The sequence below is a fragment of the Gobio gobio genome (genome assembly GCF_949357685.1).
Source record: "Gobio gobio genome assembly, chromosome: 9".
NCBI lineage: Eukaryota > Metazoa > Chordata > Actinopteri > Cypriniformes > Gobionidae > Gobio > Gobio gobio.
Window position 1 is genome coordinate 45,899,828 of NC_137115.1, and position 22,882 is coordinate 45,922,709.

The 22,882-nt window shown below is 38.3% G+C and overlaps 1 protein-coding gene across 2 annotated transcripts in view; it reads left to right on the plus strand.

Annotated features, from left to right (window-relative positions):
• The window catches only part of gnao1a (guanine nucleotide binding protein (G protein), alpha activating activity polypeptide O, a), a 117,891-nt gene that overhangs the window by 14,288 nt on the left and 80,721 nt on the right, over window positions 1-22,882 (plus strand). For both annotated transcript variants that reach the window (XM_079825174.1, XM_079825173.1), the window contains exon 3: window positions 18,827-18,968. In XM_079825174.1, the coding sequence (XP_079681300.1) occupies window positions 18,827-18,968 (142 nt within the window). The remainder of the gene's footprint in view (window positions 1-18,826; window positions 18,969-22,882) is intronic.

The following is a 22,882-nucleotide window of genomic DNA, read 5'->3' on the forward strand; positions in this document are numbered from 1 at the left end:
CGATTCGTTCATTTCAATAGCTGTTACAGTAAAAATGTAGTAATACTATTTGAGAGGGTTCAACATGTAATACTTATTTTATATGCAATGTCAGCCAATCACAGCAGTGGGTGTTTACACTGAAGTCTCACAGTAGACACACCCCTTTAAACCGTGTTCAAATCAGAGGGCTAAAGTCAAGATGGACAATAGCCATTTATTTCTAAATTATGACAATCATATGATGTAAAAATCCTATTAACATTATAGGCCATATCATACAATGCGCAATGCGACGCCAGGCACAACGCAAGTGTTTTTTTGTAGTTTCAGCACGACGCAGTTATCATTTTCACGTCCAGCGCCACGTTGTTTAAATAGCAAATGCAATCTGTTCGCCCATGGGCGTGCTGGTCTGAAAACGAGGTGTGTTCAGGCGTATTGTTGGCGCATTGTTATTTTGAGGCCACTGAAAACAACTGCGCCATTGACCAACAAAAACCTGGTCTAAAGACAATAGCGCAGTATTTTTTGTGTTATTTAAAGAGCGCGTTAGTAATATGCGCCTATAGGCGGGTGCACAATGTGCAAACACTATGTTTATTACACACAAACATTTTTAAATATAAAAAATAAAAGGATTCCTCTCTGGAGAAGCGTTCAGTCTTTCCGCAAGCAAATTCCGGCATGTAAATAGCAAATCCACCATGGTGCAAGCGCAACTGGCTTTTAAAGGGAATGGGAGATGAGACTCTGATTGGTTTATTGCACGTTACGCCTAAAACACACCCATGACTCATTGAGAGAATAGGGACAACCCTTTTGGACCATGTACCTCGCGCGCCGACCGTTTTTTCCGTCGTTAAACTAGCGCACGTGGATTTGGACACGCCCTAAATTCACCTGCGCCATGCACTTTAGACCATGTGCTCAGATTGTTAAAATAGGGCCCTATAAGTGCACCTCAGGAAACATTATAAAATAATAAAAAATTCTCTTTGGGATGTGCTGGAGTAGACTTTACAGAGTGATTAACACTTGCATTGTCAATACAAGATCTTGACCAAAAATTTATTGAAAAGTAAATGTTGTAATTTCCATCAAGAGGTGCATATATTTGGTCAATATTTCAATATTTGGTCAAAATCTTGTATATTGTAACTGTTGCCAAACATGAATCTAAATAATTTTTTTTGGCCTTGCAGTGTATATTGAGCCTTGTGTTACTGCTTTTCAAAAACCTTCCCCTTCTTCATTGTTCTTAAAGCTTGCTATTGACATGTCTCTGTGAGAAAGGGGGAGAGAGAAAATGAGTTGATAAGGAAGGAAGAGAAAGAAGGAGGGATATACAGACCCATCACACTCAGCTTGTTCCTAATTGTAATTACGCCCTGTAGTTTTCCTCCGTTTTCTTTGACAAGCGTTTCTGTGAATTGATCCAATAGAATATGACTCGCATACATCTGCGCACAGCGGAAGGGATGGGCAGCGTACATGTTGGGCAGATGTTAGGCTTTGACAGGAAAGGGTTGACCTGCGAACTCTCTGTGTGATCGAGAAAGCGAAGCCTTGATTATTATTGTTATAAATAGATGTCCCTCCCGGTGTTTAGTGGGATAAGTGTCCATGTCCGGAGGGTGATGACAGAAACGGCACTCAAAAGCTCCATCAGGACAAAGGATTCTCTTACAGATGACATGAGCCAGCTTTGGGAGATAGGAGCAAGAGGTAGTGTGGGTTGTTGAGTGTATGTGTGTGTGCGTGAGAGTTTTTCTTTGTATTTCTATTTTGGCTACCGGTGTGCACTCTTGAGATCCTTTAAATCACATTCCACCTCACTGCTTTAAAGTACAACGTTGTAGCCATTTAGATCGGTGAGTAGCTCTTTAGATCGTCTTCTCTTCTTAATCTCATCGATCTGATAAACGGAGTTCCATCCAAACCAAAGGTCAGGAGGAGCATGTTTATTTAGTCCTGTCAATCACAATGTATGTCTGCCACGTTTTGTGGCATCCTTCCACCATTCTAAATCCATTAGGACAGCCGAAAAACATTTACCTTAAAGTGGTGATGAATTGAGAAATCAACTTTCCCTTGAGCTTTGGATATATAAAAGGTCATGGTAATATAAGAATATCCTGTAAGTTTCAGAGCTGAAAACTTCCTTGTTAGTTAAAGAAAAGCTTTTATTGACACCAGGCCCAGCAAACGATCAGTCTCAGAATGTGCCAGGCTATGACGTCAGAGTGTAGTGAAGCATAGGGGTGGCACGGTACATGAAAAAAAACATTCGGTTCGCTTGTCTCGGTTCGGAGCGTGTGCGTCGTACGGTTTGACGCATGTGCAATGTAGCCTCGTATGTTACCTCAGACAGTGGGTGTCCTTTTCGCACGAATAAGAGGTGTGTGTGGACAGTAAAAGTGGAGTGCTGCAGGTCACGTCACGTGTAGAAATGGCAAGTGGGAGAGATAAGGAAGGCTGCCCGGAGTTGGAGGATGCGATGTGCCAGCGAACGCCGGCTTCACACCGGCTTCACACCGCATGCGCAAGCAGTGTGTTGGCAGGGCTGAAGCAGTGCGTATGGAGAGCGGTAGCCACGCGCGCCCGTTGTGCATTCACACACTGGCAGCGTTTGTCTCGCGCAGCTGAACCGCGGCTCGTGTATTGCAAATACAGACGAATATTATCCATTCGGTCTCATTTTCCGGTGTTCTCCTCTGACCCCTGTCTGTCTCGTGCTTTGATTTATGATGGGCAGCAAATATCTGCTGCAAATGCGACCGTGTTCCCCTCTGTCCCAAACACACATGCATATAACGTGTTGTGTATAGAAGTAGTTCACATGATAAATGTAACATTAAAGTTAAAGGTCCTGTTCTTCGTGATCCCATTTTTCAAACTTTAGTTAGTGTGTAATGTTGCTGTTAGAGCATAAATAATACCTGTAAAATTATAAAGCTCAAAGTTCAATGCCAAGCGAGATATTTTATTTAACAGAAGTTCCCTTTCAAAGCCTACAGCGAACGGCCGGTTTGGACTACATCCCTGTACTCCCTGCTTTAATGACGTCAGTAGAACAGTTTGTTGACTAACCTCCGCCCACAAGAATATGCAAAAAAGGGGGCGTGGTCTTGTTGCTCTCCGACGTGGAGAAGAGGAAGTGTTGCGTTCGGTTGCGTTTGTAGAGTGTGTTTGTCGCCATGTCGTCCAGACGCTGTTATTTTCATCCTGGAGTCAAATCACCTTTGTTTGGCCTTCAGGGGCTGTACTTTGAGCGCATGCATCTCCCTGTTATGGTAAGAGGCGTGACCTTTCCGGGCAACGTGCGCTAAGCTGCTGTCGAATCTCAACACGGGAACCGCTGGCACAATCAGAACTCGTTACATATTTCTAAAGGAGGGACTTCATAGAATAAGGAAATCCTCAAGCCGTTTTTAGGAGAGTGAAAACAGCGGTAAATTGTGTGAAAAATACTGTGTTTTTTTTACACGCGAAACATGAACACATGTTATATTGCACACTGTAAACACAATCAAAGCTTCAAAAACACAGGAAAAACGGGACCTTTAAGATATGCTTCTAGTTAGGGGTGCACCGATCCGATATTAGGATCGGATATCGGCCGCGATACTGACAAAATAGCTGGATCGGGGATCGGAAAAATTAACAGATCCACAAGCCGATCCATGTGTTTTTTTCCGTCGCAGCAGAACCTACGTCATTCGTCAGCTTCACGTGTGTCGCAGGCTAGAAGGGAGCGAGCCAGAGAGTCGGCTGTGTGGAGGAGATATTTCACGCTTGCCACGCCAACTAGTTCGTCGCTGTTTCGAGGGTATTACTGCAAAGTCAGGGTCTTTCCTGCATTGACATTTTTTTGACGGCCAAAGCCTAATTTGATGAGTTATTGTGATTTACGAGTGATGTAGAACAGATGCTGCGCTCGTGACTGAGTGACAGAGAGACCGATCTGAGAGCTCCTCCCCCGCGCGCGCTCTCTGGGTCTTCAAAATAATCAGTGTTCGCTCTCATATTTCACATATTAATCCAAATCAAAAGCTCGGAAGACCGAAACCATGTTGCACGTGACACATTCGGACAATTTTGTCCTTGAATTATCACTGGGTGTGAATTGCGCTCAAAAAACATTGACTCTTCTCTGACCAGCTGACATAAAACATACTTTCAATAAGCGGGAGACAAATTATATCCAGTTATGAAGTGTTTTCTGTGTGTTGACATCTTTCGCGATGTTCTAACAGACGGGATTCGCACACAACGCGTCTGCTAATGTCCGATTCGTGACCTAATGACTCCTTTGAACCGAATCATTTTAACGACTGGCCAGAACAACTGATCTGTCCAACACTGAACTCATGAACTCAGTTTATTAATTTACTCAGAACGCAACTGAAATGAGAACACAAGTGTGCTTACCCATTTTAGCAAGAGTGGGTAGTAAGAATTATTTTTAATTATCAACAGTATTTCATCTTATTTCTGTTGACAATGTGTAGTAAAATAAATAGGCCTAGCCTACAATCATTTAATCTGGAGTGAGGTGAAACCAGAACAAAGTTGTTATTAGCTAGCTGAAAATTTTTATTAAATTGCATATGGTAGAAAATTAGACTATTTGTTAATTTGTAATGCTACTTTTTAATATTGATATGATTATATACCAAAACAATTATCTGTAGTGTAAAAAATGTTTGGTAACTGTCAGATTACTATTGTATGTTTGACCAATACACTGTTTTTTGTTTCCACTGCTACATTTTATTTATTTAAAGAAGTTAGATTACATTCTATTTTAGATTTGAATGCACAATTGTTTTTTAAATAAATAAGAATTCAACACCTTACATACATCTGTTATTTTGTCTTAGTTATGTTTAGTTAGTAAAGTCTGGTGCCTTTAGTCTCTTCAAGGAAGGTATAAGGTGGAAGATATACAGTTTATTATTAATTCAACAATATATCGGATCGGTATCGGGTATCGACAGATACACAAAGCCCAGGCATCGGTATCGGTATCGGGACTGAAAAAGTCGGATCGGTGCACCCCTACTTCTAGTTTTAATAATTTAAACAGGCTGGATGTCATATGGTGATTGTGAAACATGGAACACTTCACTACATGATTTCATGGTGAAATGTGTTATTCTTCATGTTAATCAGGTCAGCTGCTCACGCTGAATTAAAGCCACAGTGCATTGTTCTGATCAAAATTGACATGATTAACATGAAAAATGTTACGGCAATGTGTCGGACTCGGTAGACAGCGTAAGCAGGAGACAACAATTTTTTTTAATACTGCAGGGCTCCAGACTGCGACCAAATGGTCGCATTTTGCGACTAAAATTTGAGTGTGCCACTGAATTTTACATCCAGTCGCACATGTGCGACCAGTAAATTTGCCTGCTGTCGGTACTGGAGAAATGAAGAAAATACACTAACTATTTATAATTGATAGACGTTATATCTGGCAAATTCTATCTTTGCCAGCCGTTTCTATATGAGATAATATTAAACCATTTGTCTGTGATGCATTTTTGCTATTCGCAATCCAGAAGAGAGAGAAAGCGAGCGAGGTCTCGCACGTGGAGCTTCAGCGAACATAACACCACAGTCAGCTTTAATGAGTGACGATGGCCAAGAACTAAACAAAAGTTTAGTCTTAAACTTTAGGGATGTGCTGTGATATTAATTTTATTTTCGATTTTGGGTTCCAAGAATTATAAAAAGATGATATGAGGTAAAACTATTCCTATAGCCATGTTCTATCGAGCACGACATCCTTCCCTTCACAGCCTTGCGCTGTCATTTCTCCCTAAACCTAAACTTAACGTCAGAATCAGTGGTTGTTGTAAACTGCAGTCTCTACTGTTGCTAAACTGCAGGTTGTGTTTGATAATAAAGAGCTATTAAATGCACAATAATCCGCGCAAGAGACGGGGTTTCCAACTTCAAGGCAGCTTATGTGTGTGTGCTGCGAAATGGACAGACTTGCACTTAATATTTTAGGCTTCGTGTGCGCGTCTAAACCATCAAATAAACAACAAATAGCTTGTGTCAAAATTACCGGATTGGAGAGTAGTTACTTTAACAGTTTATATCTTAAATGGACGTAAATAGTTTGGAGAAATAGGAGAATATGATATATTAGTTCTGCATTCGGTCTTAAAGGGGCAGCGTCTAATAAACCTGCTGACGATTGAGCCATTAATTCTAATCGAACAAAATGCAAATAGAAAATACAGTGAAAACTATGCAGTGTTATTTTACATTTCATTACTTTATTAGATTTCTTTGTAGGTTTGTTCTTTCTAAGTAATATTAATGTTAGCAGACCTTCCGAATGCCTGCACACTGGTCCATTTACAAATAGATGTTTTATAGTTTTGTTCAAACATTGCTGTTTCTTTTGCTATAGATATTTTACTTTTCAGATTATAAAGCCATGTTAATTATGTCCTTAATTATTTTATTTTTTTAACGATACCCATCCCTATTAGTAATACAGTGGAAATTAGTAGATTTGGTTAGCATGTTGATTTATGGTGTGCGCCCCTACATTTTCTGGTTGTGCCCCTAAAATTTTTAGTTGGGGGCCACTGTGCTCCTAGTGAAAAAAGCCCTGTACTGTATCCTAAATTGTGGATAATTAAGCTATAGATCATATGCTGAAGTACATTTCTGTAGTCTTAAACAATAACAAGAACCATACAGAACCGAAAACCGTGACCCTAAAACCGTGATACGAACCGAACCGTTGGTTTTCTGAATTGTGCAACCCCTAGTGAAGCACCGCCTCAACAGAAGAAGAACAACGCCTGATTCTGTAACCCCGCCCACCGACTCGTGCCACTAACATAACACAGGCCTACATAGAGCTAAACCGCATCAAATTTCTCAACATACCGCATAAGCTTCTTTCGGATTCCAATATTATGAATGCATGGATGAACCTTTATTTTTAATGAATATCCAGCTCACGTGGGGAAGACATTGCGTGTCTGTTCTTTCATTTCACCGGATTCGTTTGTAAACAAGAGACTGTATTTGCAGACAGGATGAGATTAACCACACTTATGTGAGTAAAAATGTTTTTATGTGACAGTATTGCATTGTTACAGATCGTTTGATATCTATTGATTATTGATTATGTGTACGTGTCTAACTGAACATTAGCACGCTGTCAAAGGCTGAAGAATCCTTTATTTGTGGTGTTGTTGGTTCATTGCGAATCGGGATCAGACTCAGACATGTATGGGCTAGGGCTCGCAAAGTCCAACATCGCGGGAATATGTGTTTTCCAGACGGGCTACAAAAACGTAAGCCTGGCCTGCCGACTGGCTATCTTAAATAGTAAAATAACATTCCTTTTTGTATGTTCACTCTCTTGACTTTATATTTGAAGGAAAAATACAATTGTGGAAGTTTTGATCATGCAGTCTGCAACGTACTTGCCGTGTGTGTGTGTGTGATGCACGGTCACGCTTATATCCACCGATCGGGTGGGCCAAGTAATACAAAAATAACATTCCAATCAATCTCGGGTGGATGAGAGCTAAATCATTGTGTTTGTTTGATAAGATATTTTGCGAGCCCTGTGGGACGAATCTTTTCGTTTGCCGTGTGCTTTCAAAACAATTCCTCGTGTAGCCTACTCACAGGGGAGCTGAAGCTCATTAAATATGCAAAACTGTTATCCAATCCTAGCCGTGGGCGTTTACTTCCAAGTCTTCAGTGTGGCACGCCCATCAAAACCCAGTGTTTCTTGAGAGAGCCTCAAAACCAGGGTAGAAAATAGCCTGTTTTTGAATGTAAAAACCACGCAAAAGTCACCTCAGACAACAGTATAAAAAAAGCCAGTTCATGACCCCTTTAAAGTATTAGTTTACCAAAAATATTTTCATTCCATACTCATATGACTTCCTTTCATGTTATAGAATTTACATATAGCAGAATGTTCATGCTGCTCTTTTTCATACAGTGAAACTGGATGGTGGTCCCAAAAAATTACAATATTTTTGGGGAAATAAAATCAAATGTCATGTTTCACTTTCAGTGTAATTTTAGTATTATTGCTTTTATTGTCATATTTTCAGTTTAGTTTATAGTTAAATTAAAATTGAATAAGTTCAATAATTTAGTTATTTTAAATGTTTTTGTCATTTTAATTAATTTTTTTTTAATGTATTTTAAATGTATTTTTATTTTAGTTTTAGTCATTTTAGTACTTACTCTACACTTATTTATTGCTGTTAACAATCTTCAATCTTCTTTTCATAGAATATATACATTTTATTGTTTCACTTGTTTCCGAAAATTATTTTAAATAATAATTTTAGTTTTAATTTAAGACAGTCACGATCATTAAATGGAAAAGGGGAACTTCAGAATTCTTCAAAACCATTATTTTTGTGTTGTACGGGAGTAAGGAGTTCACATGGGTTTGGAACAGCACGAGGAAAAGCTATACAGGTTTGAAATGACACAAGGGTGAATAAATGATGACAGAATTTTGAATTAATCCTTTAAATAACTCTGCTATCCGTTGTACTGCACATGCTCTTTACGTTGATGAATGCCATGGTGATTTGTCCCTTTGTGCGAATAAGATTGAGTGTACTCAAACCAAGTTACAGGTCACAGAGCGCAGTTGGCGTGATTGTGTAATAACCTCAGCATGAGCTTGTGCTGGCCAGATCCTCCACCTCTCAGGACACACACACACACACACACACACACACACACACAAACACATACCTTACAGACAGCAGCGAGATGTGGGAAATTAGTCTTCATGCATGAATGCCATAAGTTTTCCAATCTGAGATGATCCTTTCTCTCACTCTGTTCTCTCTCTTCTTTAATGAGCTATTCTATAATAAGTTCATCTGAAGGAAAGGTTTCTGTAATGATGTCTGTCCTCCGCCCACATGCTGGCTTCCAGAGATCATCCTTTATCAGTGGAGTGGAGAAGATGAAAATGACTGTTAACCTCACACAAACTTTCTAAGAAACCCTCTCGTCTTCTCTCTTCTTGTAATAACTCGTCATCCTCTTTTTCATGTGGGTCCTGGAACTTGATCCCAGAACATGACTGGGTTCTCAAATATTTGTGAGTTTCTCTGGTGGTTTTTGCTGCAAATTAGGGTGAACTTTGTTCCATAATTTAAGTTGCTGGGCTTGTATTATATTAGTTTAATATTAAGATACATACTGTTCTTTGTTGCAATGCATCAGAAATATTTTTATTTGTTTATTTGCTTGCATTAAAACTTTCATAAAACTGTATGCATTATTAACCCTTTAACAAAGGAAAAAAAATGTTACCCACATTTTCAGCTTCCTCCATTCTCTAAATAAAGTAATGTTATTTTTATCTGATGAAATTTAGAACCAGTACTGTTTTATATACACTACCGTACATATACACTAAGTTTTTTTGTTTGTTTTTGAAAGAAATCAATAATGTTATTTATTTTAAGACATTTATTCCTATGATGGCAAAGCTGAATTTTCAGCATCACTACTGTCACCTCATCCTTCAGAAATCATTCTAATATGATGATTTGCTGCTCAAGAAAAATGTATTATCAATGTTGGAAACAGTTGTGCTGCTTAATCTTTGTTAAAAAGTGATGAATAGAAAGTTCAAAAGAACAGCATTTATTTTTGTTACAATCTAAAAGTCTTTACTGTCTCTTTTGATCAATTTAAAGGGGCTATATGCAACTTTTTCCCCAAAATAAACGTAACAATAGCCTTTTTATTTTACCATTTATGACTCAAACATCTCCTGATGAGCATACTGACACCTTGTCCGCTCACAGTGGGTGCACCTATAAGCCTGTATCCTATTTTTCCTATTTTCTGGCGGGTAGGTTTTTCTCGCGCTGTCTGCGGATGTGATGTCACCACCGCTGCGAGAGCGAGCAGAAAATAAGAGCAGTTCTATTTTTTGGCCACAGGTGTCAGTCGCGAGTTTAAATTTCAGAAAAACGCATATAGCCCCTTTAATGCATTCTCTCTGAATAAAAGTATTAATTTCTTTAAAAAAAGACCCTACACTGGAGCTGCACAATTCTGGATAAATTAAGAATCACAATTTTTTTTTCGGTTTAAAATAGAGATCAGGATTCTCCCACAATTCTGAACAGACAACTAATCTAAACAACATGCAATTTATGACATGTTCTGAGAAAAAATGTATTTATAACATAACAGAAAATGTATTTAAAACATATTTGTTGAATTTGAACCGAAAAATTTGAATGATTTAATGACTCAATCATAGCTATTCTCTTAAATGATGAATTAGTTTTTAAAGGTATCATGAACTGGCTTTTTAAAAAATGTTATACTGTTGTCTGAGGTTTAAACTTATGACGTTCACGTGGTTTTAACATTCAAAAACATCATAATGAATAAGTAATAGGCTATTTTCTGCCATGGTTTTGAGTCTCTCTGAAAAACGCTCGGTTTTAATGGGCGTGCCGCACTGAAGACTTGGAAGTAAACGCCCACGGCTAGGACTGGATAAGATTTGTATTATTAATGAGCTTCAGCTCCCCTCAGTACATGTGGAAATTGTTTTGAAAGCGTCTGGAGAAACTCTCACAGGGCTTGCAAAATGCCTTTATCAAACAAACACAATGATTTAACTCTCATCCACCTGCAATTGATTGGAATGTTTTTTTTATTTGTATTACTTGGCCGGCCCGATCAGTGAATATAACCTTGAACCGTCAGGGCTCCAGACTAACCTTTTTCACTAGGAGCACAGTGGCCCCCAACTGAAAATTTTAGGGGCACAACCAGAAATTTTAGGGGCGCACACCGTAAATCAACATGCTAACCAAATCTACTAATTTCCACTGTATTACTAATAGGGATGGGTATCGTTAAGGTTTTAACGGTATTACTACTCTTACTGATACTGCTTATCGATCCGGTACTTTAACAGTATTCTTACCGGTTCTTTTTAATATACTTTATTTTTATTTTTTTATGGAAAAAAAAACATAATTAAGAACATAATTAACATGGCTTTATAATCTGAAAAGTAAAATATCTATAGCAAAAGAAACCGCAAAGTTTGAACAAAAATATAAAACATCTATTTGTAAATGGACCAGTGTGCAGGCATTCAGAAGGTCTGCTAACATTAATATTACAGTAAAGAACAAACCTACAAAGAAATCTAATAAAGTAATGAAATGTAAAATAACGTTGCATAGTTTTCACTGTATAAATTGATAGATTAATGCTTATAAAAGCTAAAGTTATTAATTCAAGAGATGTGAATATTTTCTATTTGCCTTTTGTTCGATTCGAATTAATGGCTCAATCATCAGCAGGTTTATTAGACGCTGCCCCTTTAAGACCGATCGAATGTAGAACTAATAATATCATATTCTCCTATTTCTCCAAACTATTTACGCCCATTTAAGATATAAACTGTTAAAATAACTACTCTCCAATCCGGTCATTTTGACACCGGCTATTTTTTGTTTATTTGATGGTTTAGACGCGCACACAAAGCCTAAAATATTAAGTACAAGTTGGTCCATTTCGCAGCACACACGCCGCCTTGAAGTTGGAAACAGCGTCTCTTACGTGGATTATTGTGCATTTAATAGCTCTTTATTATCAAACACATCCCGCAGTTTAGCAACAGTAGAGACTGCAGTTTACAACAATCACTGATCTGACGTTAAGTTTAGGTTTAAGGAGAAATGACAGCGCAAGGCTGTGAAGGGAAGGATGTCGCGCTCGACTGAACACGGCTATAGGAATAGTTTTACCTCATATAATTTTATAATTCTTGGAAGCCAAAATCAAAAATAAAATTAGATTAATATCACAGCACATCCCTAAAGTTTAAGCAGACTAAACTTTAGTTTAGTTATTGGCCATCGTCACTCATTAAGCTGACTGTGGTGTTGTGTTCGCCGAAGCTCCACGTGAGAGAGCTCGCTTTCTCTCTCTTCTGGATTGCGAATAGCAAAAATGCATCACGGACAAATGGTTTAATATTATCTCATATAGAAACTGCTGGCAAAGATAGAATTTGCCAGACATAAAGTCTATCAATTATAATTAGTAAGTGTATTTTCTTAATTTCTCCAGTACCGACAGCAGGCAAATTTACTGGTCGCACATGTGTGACTGGATTTAAAATTCAGTCGCACACTCTCAAATTTTAGTCGCAAAATGCGACCATTTAGTCGCACTCTGGAGCCCTGACCGTACACACACACACGGCGCACCCGCAAGAAAGGAATGTTATTTCACTATTTAAGATAGCCCGTCGGCAGGCTGGGCTTACGTTTTGGTAGCCTGTCTGAAAAACACATAGGCCCGGGACGTTGGGGTTTACGAGCCTTGGTCCATAACGTTACAAGTCCGAGTCTGATCACGAATGAACCAATAACATCTCAAATAAAGTATTCTCCAGAGTGTGACCGCTTGCTAAGTTATGTTAAATTAGACATGTACACATAATCAATACGATCTGTAACAATGCAATACTATAACATAAAAAAACATGCTTTACTCACATAAGCGTGTTGCACCATTCCTCTCGGATCCAATATAGAAGGCACAGCATTGTGTTTTAATCTCAATATGTCTACAAATCCAGTCACAACCTGTACCTTGTTTAAAAACGATTCTGCGGTGAAATGAAGCGAACAAACGTGCAATGTCTTACACAGGTGAGCTGGAACCGGCATGTTTATTGCTCGGTAGCACAATCCGTTTGGCTCCACGAGTCGGTGGGCGGGGCTACAGAAGCAGGCGTACATATTTATCTGTTGGGGTGGCGTTTCTGCATTCTATGACGTCAATGGTCGACATATTCTGAGAGCTCTCGTTTTCTGGGCCTGGTGTCAATAAAAGCTTTTCTTTGACTAACAAGGAAGTTTTCATCTCCGAAACGTACAGGATATTCTTACATCACTATGAACTTTTATATATCAAAGGCTCAAGGGAAAGTTGATTTCTCAATTCAACACCCCTTTAAGTCACTTGTTGCCAAACTTTATTTGAAGTGTGAAGTTACGTGCAAATGTCATTTCCTCTACTTTGATCCCAACCGTAGACATCAGTTTTTATATCTGAACTATAAAACTTTATCCCTGTACAGATCTACCCCAACAGTAGTGTATTTCAAACATTTATGTATACATTTGTTACATAGGTAAGCCTTTAATAATGTAATATATGTTCAATAAGGTATCCTTGAATGGATTATAAAGCGTTACCAAGAAAATCAGTCTTTTCTCTAAAACAGTCCCTGGGGATCGGGATCTGTAAAGGTTGAAGATCTCTGTTTTTTTAACAGCCCTAGACTGAACCATGTTTTTCATGTTCCTTTTTATGTATTGTATACATATTTAAAGACACCCATGAGGAAGTGACTATCTACCTATACATGCATGTATTCTGATCAGGAAGTACTCGCTGTTCTGTTTACATTATAGTTTTATATTATAGTTAGTGCTGTCAAACGATTAAAATATTTAATCGCGATTAATCGCATTAATGCCATAGTTAACTCATAATTAATCACAATTAATCGCACATTTTTTTTTATTCTAAATGTCCCTTGATTTCTTTTTGTCCCATTATTTTTTCTTATTTTAATGCTCTTATCAACATAGAAAAGTGGATCGGCTTGCTTTGTTCAAATGTTTGTTTTATTGAAAACAACATTGGCATACTGTAGTGTTCGATTTCACACCAACATTCTCACTTGAAGCAGTCATTCACACTTGGAGCAAATAATCGCTCACACAATGTAACACTGTCCATCAATAAAAGGGTGAAAAAAAATACTTTGTTGCACAAACAGCCCCTTCAACAGCCCTTTCTAAGGGATCAAAACAGGGTGATACAAAATAAAATTACAAAGTGCACATGCAAGGTAAACTAGGACTCCGCCTATAGTGCAGTTAAACCAGGGGTCGCCAACTAGCGGACTCCGGTCCAAATCCGGACCGCGAAGCCTTTTGACGTAGGCTAATGAAACAGTTAACGTTGCAATGCTCACTGTTACGTTCAGACCCAGACGCGCGGTCAAGCATGCAGGTGCGTTCACACCGGACGCGAATGACGCGACATGCACGCCGCTTAATTCGCGCCGCAGAATGTCTATTTGCGTCTTTGCATTGACTTAAATCACTCGCGCAAAACGCTTCATTCGCGTCCGGTGTGAATGCACCACCAGAGCAGAAAGCAGCGCTCAAGACAAGCACTTTTAGTTGAAGACCCCTGAGTTAAACCATGGCATAATACGTTTCTCATTTCGGCGTCTCACGCTTGCCATCCACGTCTACTCTTTTAATGGCCCACAAGTGTGGGCAGCCGCAGCGTGCCTGATGTTTTGTTTCCGGTCTAGCTACATCCGGAGTGGTGTTGTAGTTTTTCTAACGTTACTAGTTGCTGCAACAGCATGTGAAAAAACTACAAAGTTTGTTAGACCAAAAAGAACGTTAATCTCGCGATAAAAAAATTGACGCCGTTAAAATAGGTTTGCGTTAACGTCGTTAATAACGCGTTTAACTGACAGCACTAATTATAGTACATTATAGCTTACATTAAGTGTCTGTCTGACCATAAATTCAAGCTTAGAGCTGAGCACAGAGATGCAAACATACTAGAGCTGGCACAACATCTGATTTTTACTAGTCAAATAGCTGTCCAGAAAAGTAGTCCGCTAGTTGACGTGTTCGTATTCCCCTTTTTGAAATGACTCTGCATACGCAGCATCAGAGGTCTTTGTTGGTTCTGGCAAGTCCAGCACTGTGTTCACAGAGACTTTGTGATTGGAGAGAATCTCACAGATGAGCCGAAAGCGCACATATCTTCATTGCCAGATTCATGCTGGCTGCATTGTCATGTCGTTTGTCATGCCCATTTGCTTGTGTCTCTCAGTTTCAGGGCAGATTGCAACAATTTTGTATGTGAACTCCATATCAGATTGTTTATAGTCGCAAGATCACGCTGATCGAAGTGAGTGAGTGTTGGAAATCACGAATGTTATTATAGAAACCAAATTTGGGTCTTCAGCCGTCAAAGTTTAAATCCCGTCTGGCTAGTGCACTTCCCATAATGTTTATGTATTAGGTCAGTAGGTGGAGAGTAGGCGGTCTTTTGTGGTTATTCAAATGCATCCGACAACATGAGCGTTTACACTATGAAAGCAAAATGGTCAAATTAGTTTTTGGCTATCGGAAGTGGTCGAAAGTGGGCAAGCTCAAAACATTTTAGACCCCGTTTACACCTGTATTTAGCGTCGTGCACTTGTGATCCGATCGACCAAAGTGCATCTTAATAATACCAGGTGTAAACAGGGCCTAAAACTGTTGGCAGTGTGTGTATGTGTGGTTCAGGTATACCCTAAGTTATGGGGACAAAATGTCCCAACAAAAATGGCAATTTCCGAAATTGGGACATTTTTTGGCCCCCATGAGGAAAACAGCTCATAAATCATACTAAGTGTTTTTTGAGTTTTTTTTGAAAATGTAAAAAAGTGTGATGGGTAGGTTTAGGGTTAAGGGATAGAATAGTCAGTTTGCACAGTATAAAATCATTATGTCTATGGAAAGTGCCCATAAAACATTGAAACCCAACAAGTTTGTGTGTGTGTGTTTGTGTCAGGTCCTTGGTCTTTGCCAGGTCGACTGGAATAGGAACCCTCTGAGTGAGAGTCTACTTTCAGTGTCTCACATTTGAAACAGATCAATGTTTCCATCGTCCTGCGGGAATCAAAAACCGATGTCCTTATTTATATTGCGACTTTCAAAAGACCCTAAACATTTGTTTTTTTTTAATCACCTGAATTATTTAGTGGTCATTTGAGAAAAGTGAAAGAGTGAGAGTGACAAACAGATATGTGTATATAGAGAGAGATTCTGGGAATGGCCATACAATCTCAATTGGTTTTTTATTGGTTTGCTAGCACCAGCTGTTGTTGGATAAGAAGCTTGAATTGCTCATAATGGAAATATATAAAGATGTTTTTACCAATAAAGGAACAGTTATACTGCTGCCAAAGTAAACATATTAACAGATGAATCATTATAAAACAAAACATTTTATTATAACCCAGTTCAGTTTCGTCTGATTCATTTGATTTCAAGTGGTCATTTTCAGGATTTTATTTTGATTGCATCTTTTTTGTGTTATTGTGATTCAGATTATTTTGATATAAGCACCAGGAAATTAATATTTCAGAACTTTCTAGATCTTTTTTAAGGTCTAAGTAACCATCTCTTTATTATTTTAGAATTTTACCACCAGTGGCATTAATAAAACAACATATTTGTTTATTCCTCAACAAAGACACTAAATGGTTTAAAACTGAACATCACTTTGTTTTTTACACTTAGTTTGTACACCAAATTAAGTTAACAAATTAAGCACTTAAGATTAATTATGGAAGCTCCAAACGTTTATTTTGATTAATTACTTAAAACAATTTTTTACAAAGTAATAAAATATTCAATAATATTACTGGCGCTTCTATAAAATGAATTATAAACTGGTTTAGAACTATAATTTCACAGCAAGTGCAATGGTGAGCTAATGATAGACAGGTAGCAGCCTTCAGGTCATCTGGGTTTGTGTGTATGTATTTGTGTTTGTGCGTGCATACAAGTGGTCAAAAATATCATCCCCAAGCACATGCTTCATCACACCTCTCTCTGGCACCAGTCTAATAAACCAGTGTGATGTCTGGGTCTGCATAATGCCAGGCTTTGCCAGTCTGTCTGGCTTTTCTCATGCCACGCTAACACCATTTACTAAGACCAGCCGAGCGCTGATGTGATAATTCATTGGCTTTAGCTTTTAGGCCAGACAATGCCATTATGCATCAAAGAAATGCATATAATATGTGCATGCGTATTACTTGAAAAGGGGGTCAAAGCCTCGTGATCTAAAAATGACTTGCCATCTTTCAGTATTGCAGAACCGACAGATGTCCAAACCTAATTTCAGCTAAATCAATTGAATTAGGGGTTTTAGCCACAGAAGAACCTAGTGCCATTGGGGCCCCCTTTTGTGGTTTGGCTCCAGCAGGGTCATATTCTCTGCGAGAAACCAATCCCTGCTGTTTTGAATGCTCTACTTTCCCCAGATCAAAGTCAGGCATGCTGTCTATTGCAGAAATAACAGCATTTTATTGCATATAATGGGCGATGAGGTTCAAATATTAAATGGAAGAGTCAGTGAGGGAAAATGCACTGAGTAAGAGACGGTATGACCCACGACAATATACAACATACCTTATGAATCAGGAGGACAAGGACGCAGCTGGATATCAACAAAGGACACGCTGCACTCCAACACAATTTTGGATGATAGAGACACAGCTACTGCTGTAATCCACTGAAAGTGATGATCAAAACCCCCTCCTCATCACAAAACTTTACCTTCCACTGGTTTTTCAATAGCACAAAAATGAAGATAAACGACCTACACCATTGGGAAACAATAGCTATTTGGTACAGCAAATGTGGGTACAGCAAATGTAACAATTTGACTAGTGAAGTTAAATCATTATTAATTCTTGTATCTATCATTTAGAAGGCACTCAACATGTGGCCTTTTTTACATGCGTAGTTATGAATGTATACTTAATGAAAAAGTTTGTGTGCTTTTAAATTTACTGCACATCTCACCAATATCATTCACTGACAATGTGAATCTGAAGTAGGCTTTTTATCACGAGAATGCCTGTGTGAATGCGTCATCCAGACTTTAAAGGTCCTTGATTGCTTTTTTGAACTGTTTTGCATAACATAATGTATTGGCACCTTTAACAAATGGTGCAACACAGTTTTTTATTTATTTTACTGACTGGCTGACACATCAGCTACTGTCAAATATATTGATCTGGATGGTATTAGTATCTCTGTAATTACTAAGAAGAGAGTGTTTGTTTTCTGAAAGCGAGTGTTGCCAATAGGTTGTAGAAACTATTGGACGATAATGTGTGTTTATATGAGATGTCAACAATGTTTGAACCACTACATATTTCACCCTGAAAGTTAGTTAGTTATGGCAGTCACTGTAAGATATTCAATGAAGGGAAGCAAAATGTTTGATTTCTCTGTGGAATTTGCTCTGTTAATATTTTACAGAGGTTGCGTGACACACAATGTTGGAATATGTTTGATTTGAACGAGATTAAAATAACAAATTATGTTTGTGTAAACTAATGTAGTCTGAATAGCTTTCAGTTTTGCATTAAAACGATTATAATCTATCATTGTATTTGGTCATCTTGGTCTCATGTAGTTGAGTGCCTCTGATTTAGATCATGTTACATCTAATTGTCACTCACTGACTTTGGAAATTATGCATATATTAACTTTAATGGGGATAAAGCAAACTTTAATTAAATTTATCAATATTGAGAGCAGGGCTCGGCAGTCCTGTTGAAGACGTGACACACAGATAACAAGACATATTGCATCACTATCTGTACATGCTTGAACATCACTATGTTGGCTTTCTACCTCCATCCCCAACCTTCCTCTGCTTTAGTATTAACATCATAGCTAGGTCAAGCCGAAGAAATTTCGCATGCTCACAGTCTAGTGTGACTGCGGCTTTAAAGAAGTGTCCTGTGTGGTTTGTGATCTTGAGAAGAACTGATGCCCACATTGCCCAGGGTGAACATTTTAGTGAAATAGGGCATGATCCCTGTCTGCTGACTGGAGTTTGCTTCCTCCGGCCAGGGGGATGTTCTCACACACACACAAACACACACACGAACGCACACACAAACTGCAGCTCTCTAACATGGCCTATGTTATGTGTGTAGGATTATCCATGAGGATGGTTTCTCTGGGGATGATGTGAAGCAGTACAAGCCAGTGGTCTACAGCAACACCATCCAGTCTCTGGCTGCTATCGTGCGTGCCATGGACACACTGGGGCTGGAGTATGGAGACAAGGAGCGTAAAGTGAGTACAACACACACCCTGATAAGCTTAAACCCTTGTTAAGGAGTGGCATTCCCATTGCGACTATAACCTCATGGATTATAATTAAAACATTCATGGTCAGCTGTAATTTCACTTTACTTTAAAGCGAGACCCAAGAACATTTGTGCAAGACAAATATATAAGTGTAAGATGATTCAGGAAAATCGAATGGCATGGGTCAATGACATTGGCTTGTAGCCTTAGCAACTATGAACTATAATGAATTGAAATCGGTAGGTTACATGTGGTTTTAAAAAGACCTTCAAACCTTTTAACATTTGGTATAAAAATAGAGCAATGGAAGTAAATGGGGTCATGCAATGTGGAGATTATATAAACTAATTCATAAATTATATAATATAGTAATTATTAAAACTTATTGTATTATTGTAAAATTGTTAAGTATTAATATCTGTTAAAACATATTGTAATATTTGAGCTGTAGAGCTGTTTCAGCTTTTTGTTGGTAAAAAAAAGAATAATTTTTATAGTTTTGCATTATCATGGCAACAAAGTTGTAAAATTGGATATAGTTTTATACAGGTTTGTGAGTTTTATTTTTCAAACTCCAATCATTTTAACACACATATAGTTTGCATCTTTGGCTATACTGTTGAAACATTGAGCATTTTGATGTGTACAGATTAGTGGCTCACTGTGAACCCATATTTTTGCTTGGGACAAGTAGAACTTAATATTTGTGGTAAAAACATCATGTCTCAATTGATATTAACTTATACTGAACATTGTATATTCCTTTAATAAGAAACAATCGTTCTACAAAAGATGCATTAAAGACACAACCAGTAATCTAATCTATAGTATAACAGATGTGGTAAATGTCGATCCAGCCACAGCAGATATCGTTTCCCTCTGCCTAATACATAAGTAAAATGGTTTGGTGCTGATGGGAAGCTTCAGTTTAAGATTTCTCTGCTAATGCGTTCTATCAGTGACAATATAAGACTCATAATCCCATTGTGCCCTTTCCCAAAAGCTCTCTCACTATAATGCCAGTGTCCGTGAACTCATTGACCTTTAGCAGCAAGCAATGTTTAATTTTAATCAAACCAAAGCTATCAGTATAGAGGGAACAGTCATCGGAAATATCTAGCAGCCATCGATTGAGATATTTTCTCTTGTGAAAAATAGAACACGTCTTCATTTACAGGATGAGTTACATCTCAGGAAGCCGGCCTTGAAGGGCATAGAAAAGGAATGACATAAATTGTATTGTAATCAAATGGCATCAGATCTATGTACCTAATTAAGAGAGGCTACAGATAGCGATGGGGCATAATGTGTAAGTGTGTTTGAATGTGACTACATGGAATCAGACTTTTCTGCATTTATGCTGTTTTTTGTTGGGGAGGGGCACAATTGGCATAATTCTGATTTAAACAGATAAAGGAATATTACAGTTAAGGGATTATTCTGGGTTCAGTACACGTTACGCTCATTCAACAGCATTTGTGACAATGTTGACCCCCCCCCAAAAAAAGAAAGAAAATAATTGATTGTAATAATGTTTGACTCATCCCTTGTTTTCTTAAAAAAGCAAAACCCAAAGTTACAGCAAGGAAATTACAATGAAAGTGAATGAAACACTCATTATCAATCTCTTGAGTACCTATAGAGTAGTATTGCATCTTTCATAGCTCCGAAAAGTCTTTAGTTTTATTATATTTCTAAAAGAAAGATACGCTGTACCGAGTCTTTCCGAAAAAAGCAGAGCGGCTGGGGGCGTATCGTTTGGGCGGAGCTAAAGAATGACGAGCGCGCACAGCTATTGCGTTGAGCTATGTATGTTTACATAGAAAAACAATGGAATCGATAGCTAACAACACACAGACATTTGAAGCAGTTTTACTCACCGCCTGCTACCAACACACGACGTGAACCTTAATCGCTTTGATTGCTCCATCTTTCAGCATCTTAGACGAGCTACAAATCCGGAGTTGAACTGTACCTTGTTTATAAACCATTGTCACCAAAATTCAGGGAACAAACAAACACTTGCACAACTCCGTTGCTGCTCCGGAAAAACATGATTGTCTTGCCATGACAACCAAAACACACATATTTGGTGACATTGTTGATTTCGTGAAGTCCTGTGACTGCAGCGCAGCTGGCTTCCCTAAAGCGTTTGCCCTCTCGCTCTAGTCGCGCGCGCGCCCCTTCCGGGAGAAGAGCCCGTACGGCCCGTACAAGGACATTCCGCCCCATCTGATGTCACATATACCCATACTTGAAAAAAACTTTCCGAAACTTATGAGAAACCGGAAGGAGTATTTTTGGCACAGAAATACTCCATCAAACGTCCAACTTTAAAAAAAAAAAACTTTGTCCATGTTTAGGATGGGAATCCAAGTCTTTAACAGTGTAAAAAGCTCAGTATGCATGAAACAGCACCCCCCCCCCCCCCTTTAAGCTTAAAAGTGTATAAAACCATTCCCTGTGTATTATTTGAGCTTTAAAGCTGGTTAAATAATTTTACAGAAAAATGACATTGATTTTATGGTTAACAGCATTATGTTGTAATGGCAACAAAGCTGGAAATTGGATATAACTTTACAAAAAATGTTAAGCGATCTTTTTTCTTTTTTTTATGAACATTTTATACACTAAAATCATGTTATCACACACACATTGCTTGTCTTGTGGGTGGCTATACTGTTTAAGGAATGGCCCTATTCATTTCCATCGTAAGTGCCTCACCATAAACCGGATTTTTCTTTTTTAAAGAAAAGGAATGACAAATTTTATTGTACTCAAATGCTGTCAGCTGTGCTTAACTTGTACTGAACCCCGAACATTCCTCCTATACAGCCCTGAGCGAATTCTGCATAGATCCTTCACAGAGTTCTTTGTGCACCAATTCCATGTGGGCTTAGTTCTGTCTATTGCCAAGGGAAGGAATTGATCAGAATATGTGAGGTATACAGTATGTGAAGTGTACCAAAGCTATATAGAAAGTAGGGCTGCTCGATTATGGAAAAAATCATAATCACGATTATTTTGGTCAATATTGAAATCACGATTATGTAACACGATTATTTCACATGACTTTGGGAATGTTGTATTTATTAAAAATACACCATTCAACAATTCAATTGAAATTGTAACATTTGTTGTACTTTTTGAACTATTAAAATAAATAATATAACATATATTCAAATCAAAGTATAAAAGTATTCACGTAAAAATGATAACCACAAATAAATAAGATCAACAATATGGTTCGGCTAGATATGCTTTTCAGGTACGTCTAACATTAGTTTTCAGGTACAGAAATGTATCAAATGTAAAATAACATTGCATATTTGAGTGCATAAATTAAAGATGAATCCTATTAAACTTACAAAAGCTATTCAATCAAGAGCGGTGAGTGATGTCCTTGTCTTTTGTTGTTTGACATTAAAACGACAGCAGTAAAGGCTACTGCCCCTTTAAGACCTAATGATCGGATATGTGTCGTCTTTCTCGACTGTATAAAGTTCACTTAAGGCATATACAGACTATGTCTGCTAGGATACTCATCAAGATGGACATGTTGACATACGTTTTGTGTGAGTTTGTCCGTTCAAGAGCAAGACTTGAAAGAGAACTCAATATTTGCGCGCTGTGAGACGTGTGCGCGCTCTTGGATGAGCGCACAGAGATACATTTTCTCACAGCGCGCGCGGCTTCTCATTCGCGTCTTGTGGCACTAAACCCGGGTGATGACGGTGAAAACGACTTGTCATATTCAAACATACGGCAGCACTCGCATGCATTGAACAAAGTTTACAAAGAGAGAATTATTTGAAAAATATGAGGGGAAAAAATGACGTTTACACGGCATCCCTGCTCTCGTCAGTTTTTGTTTCTTTATTAGATTGTCATAGGTCACT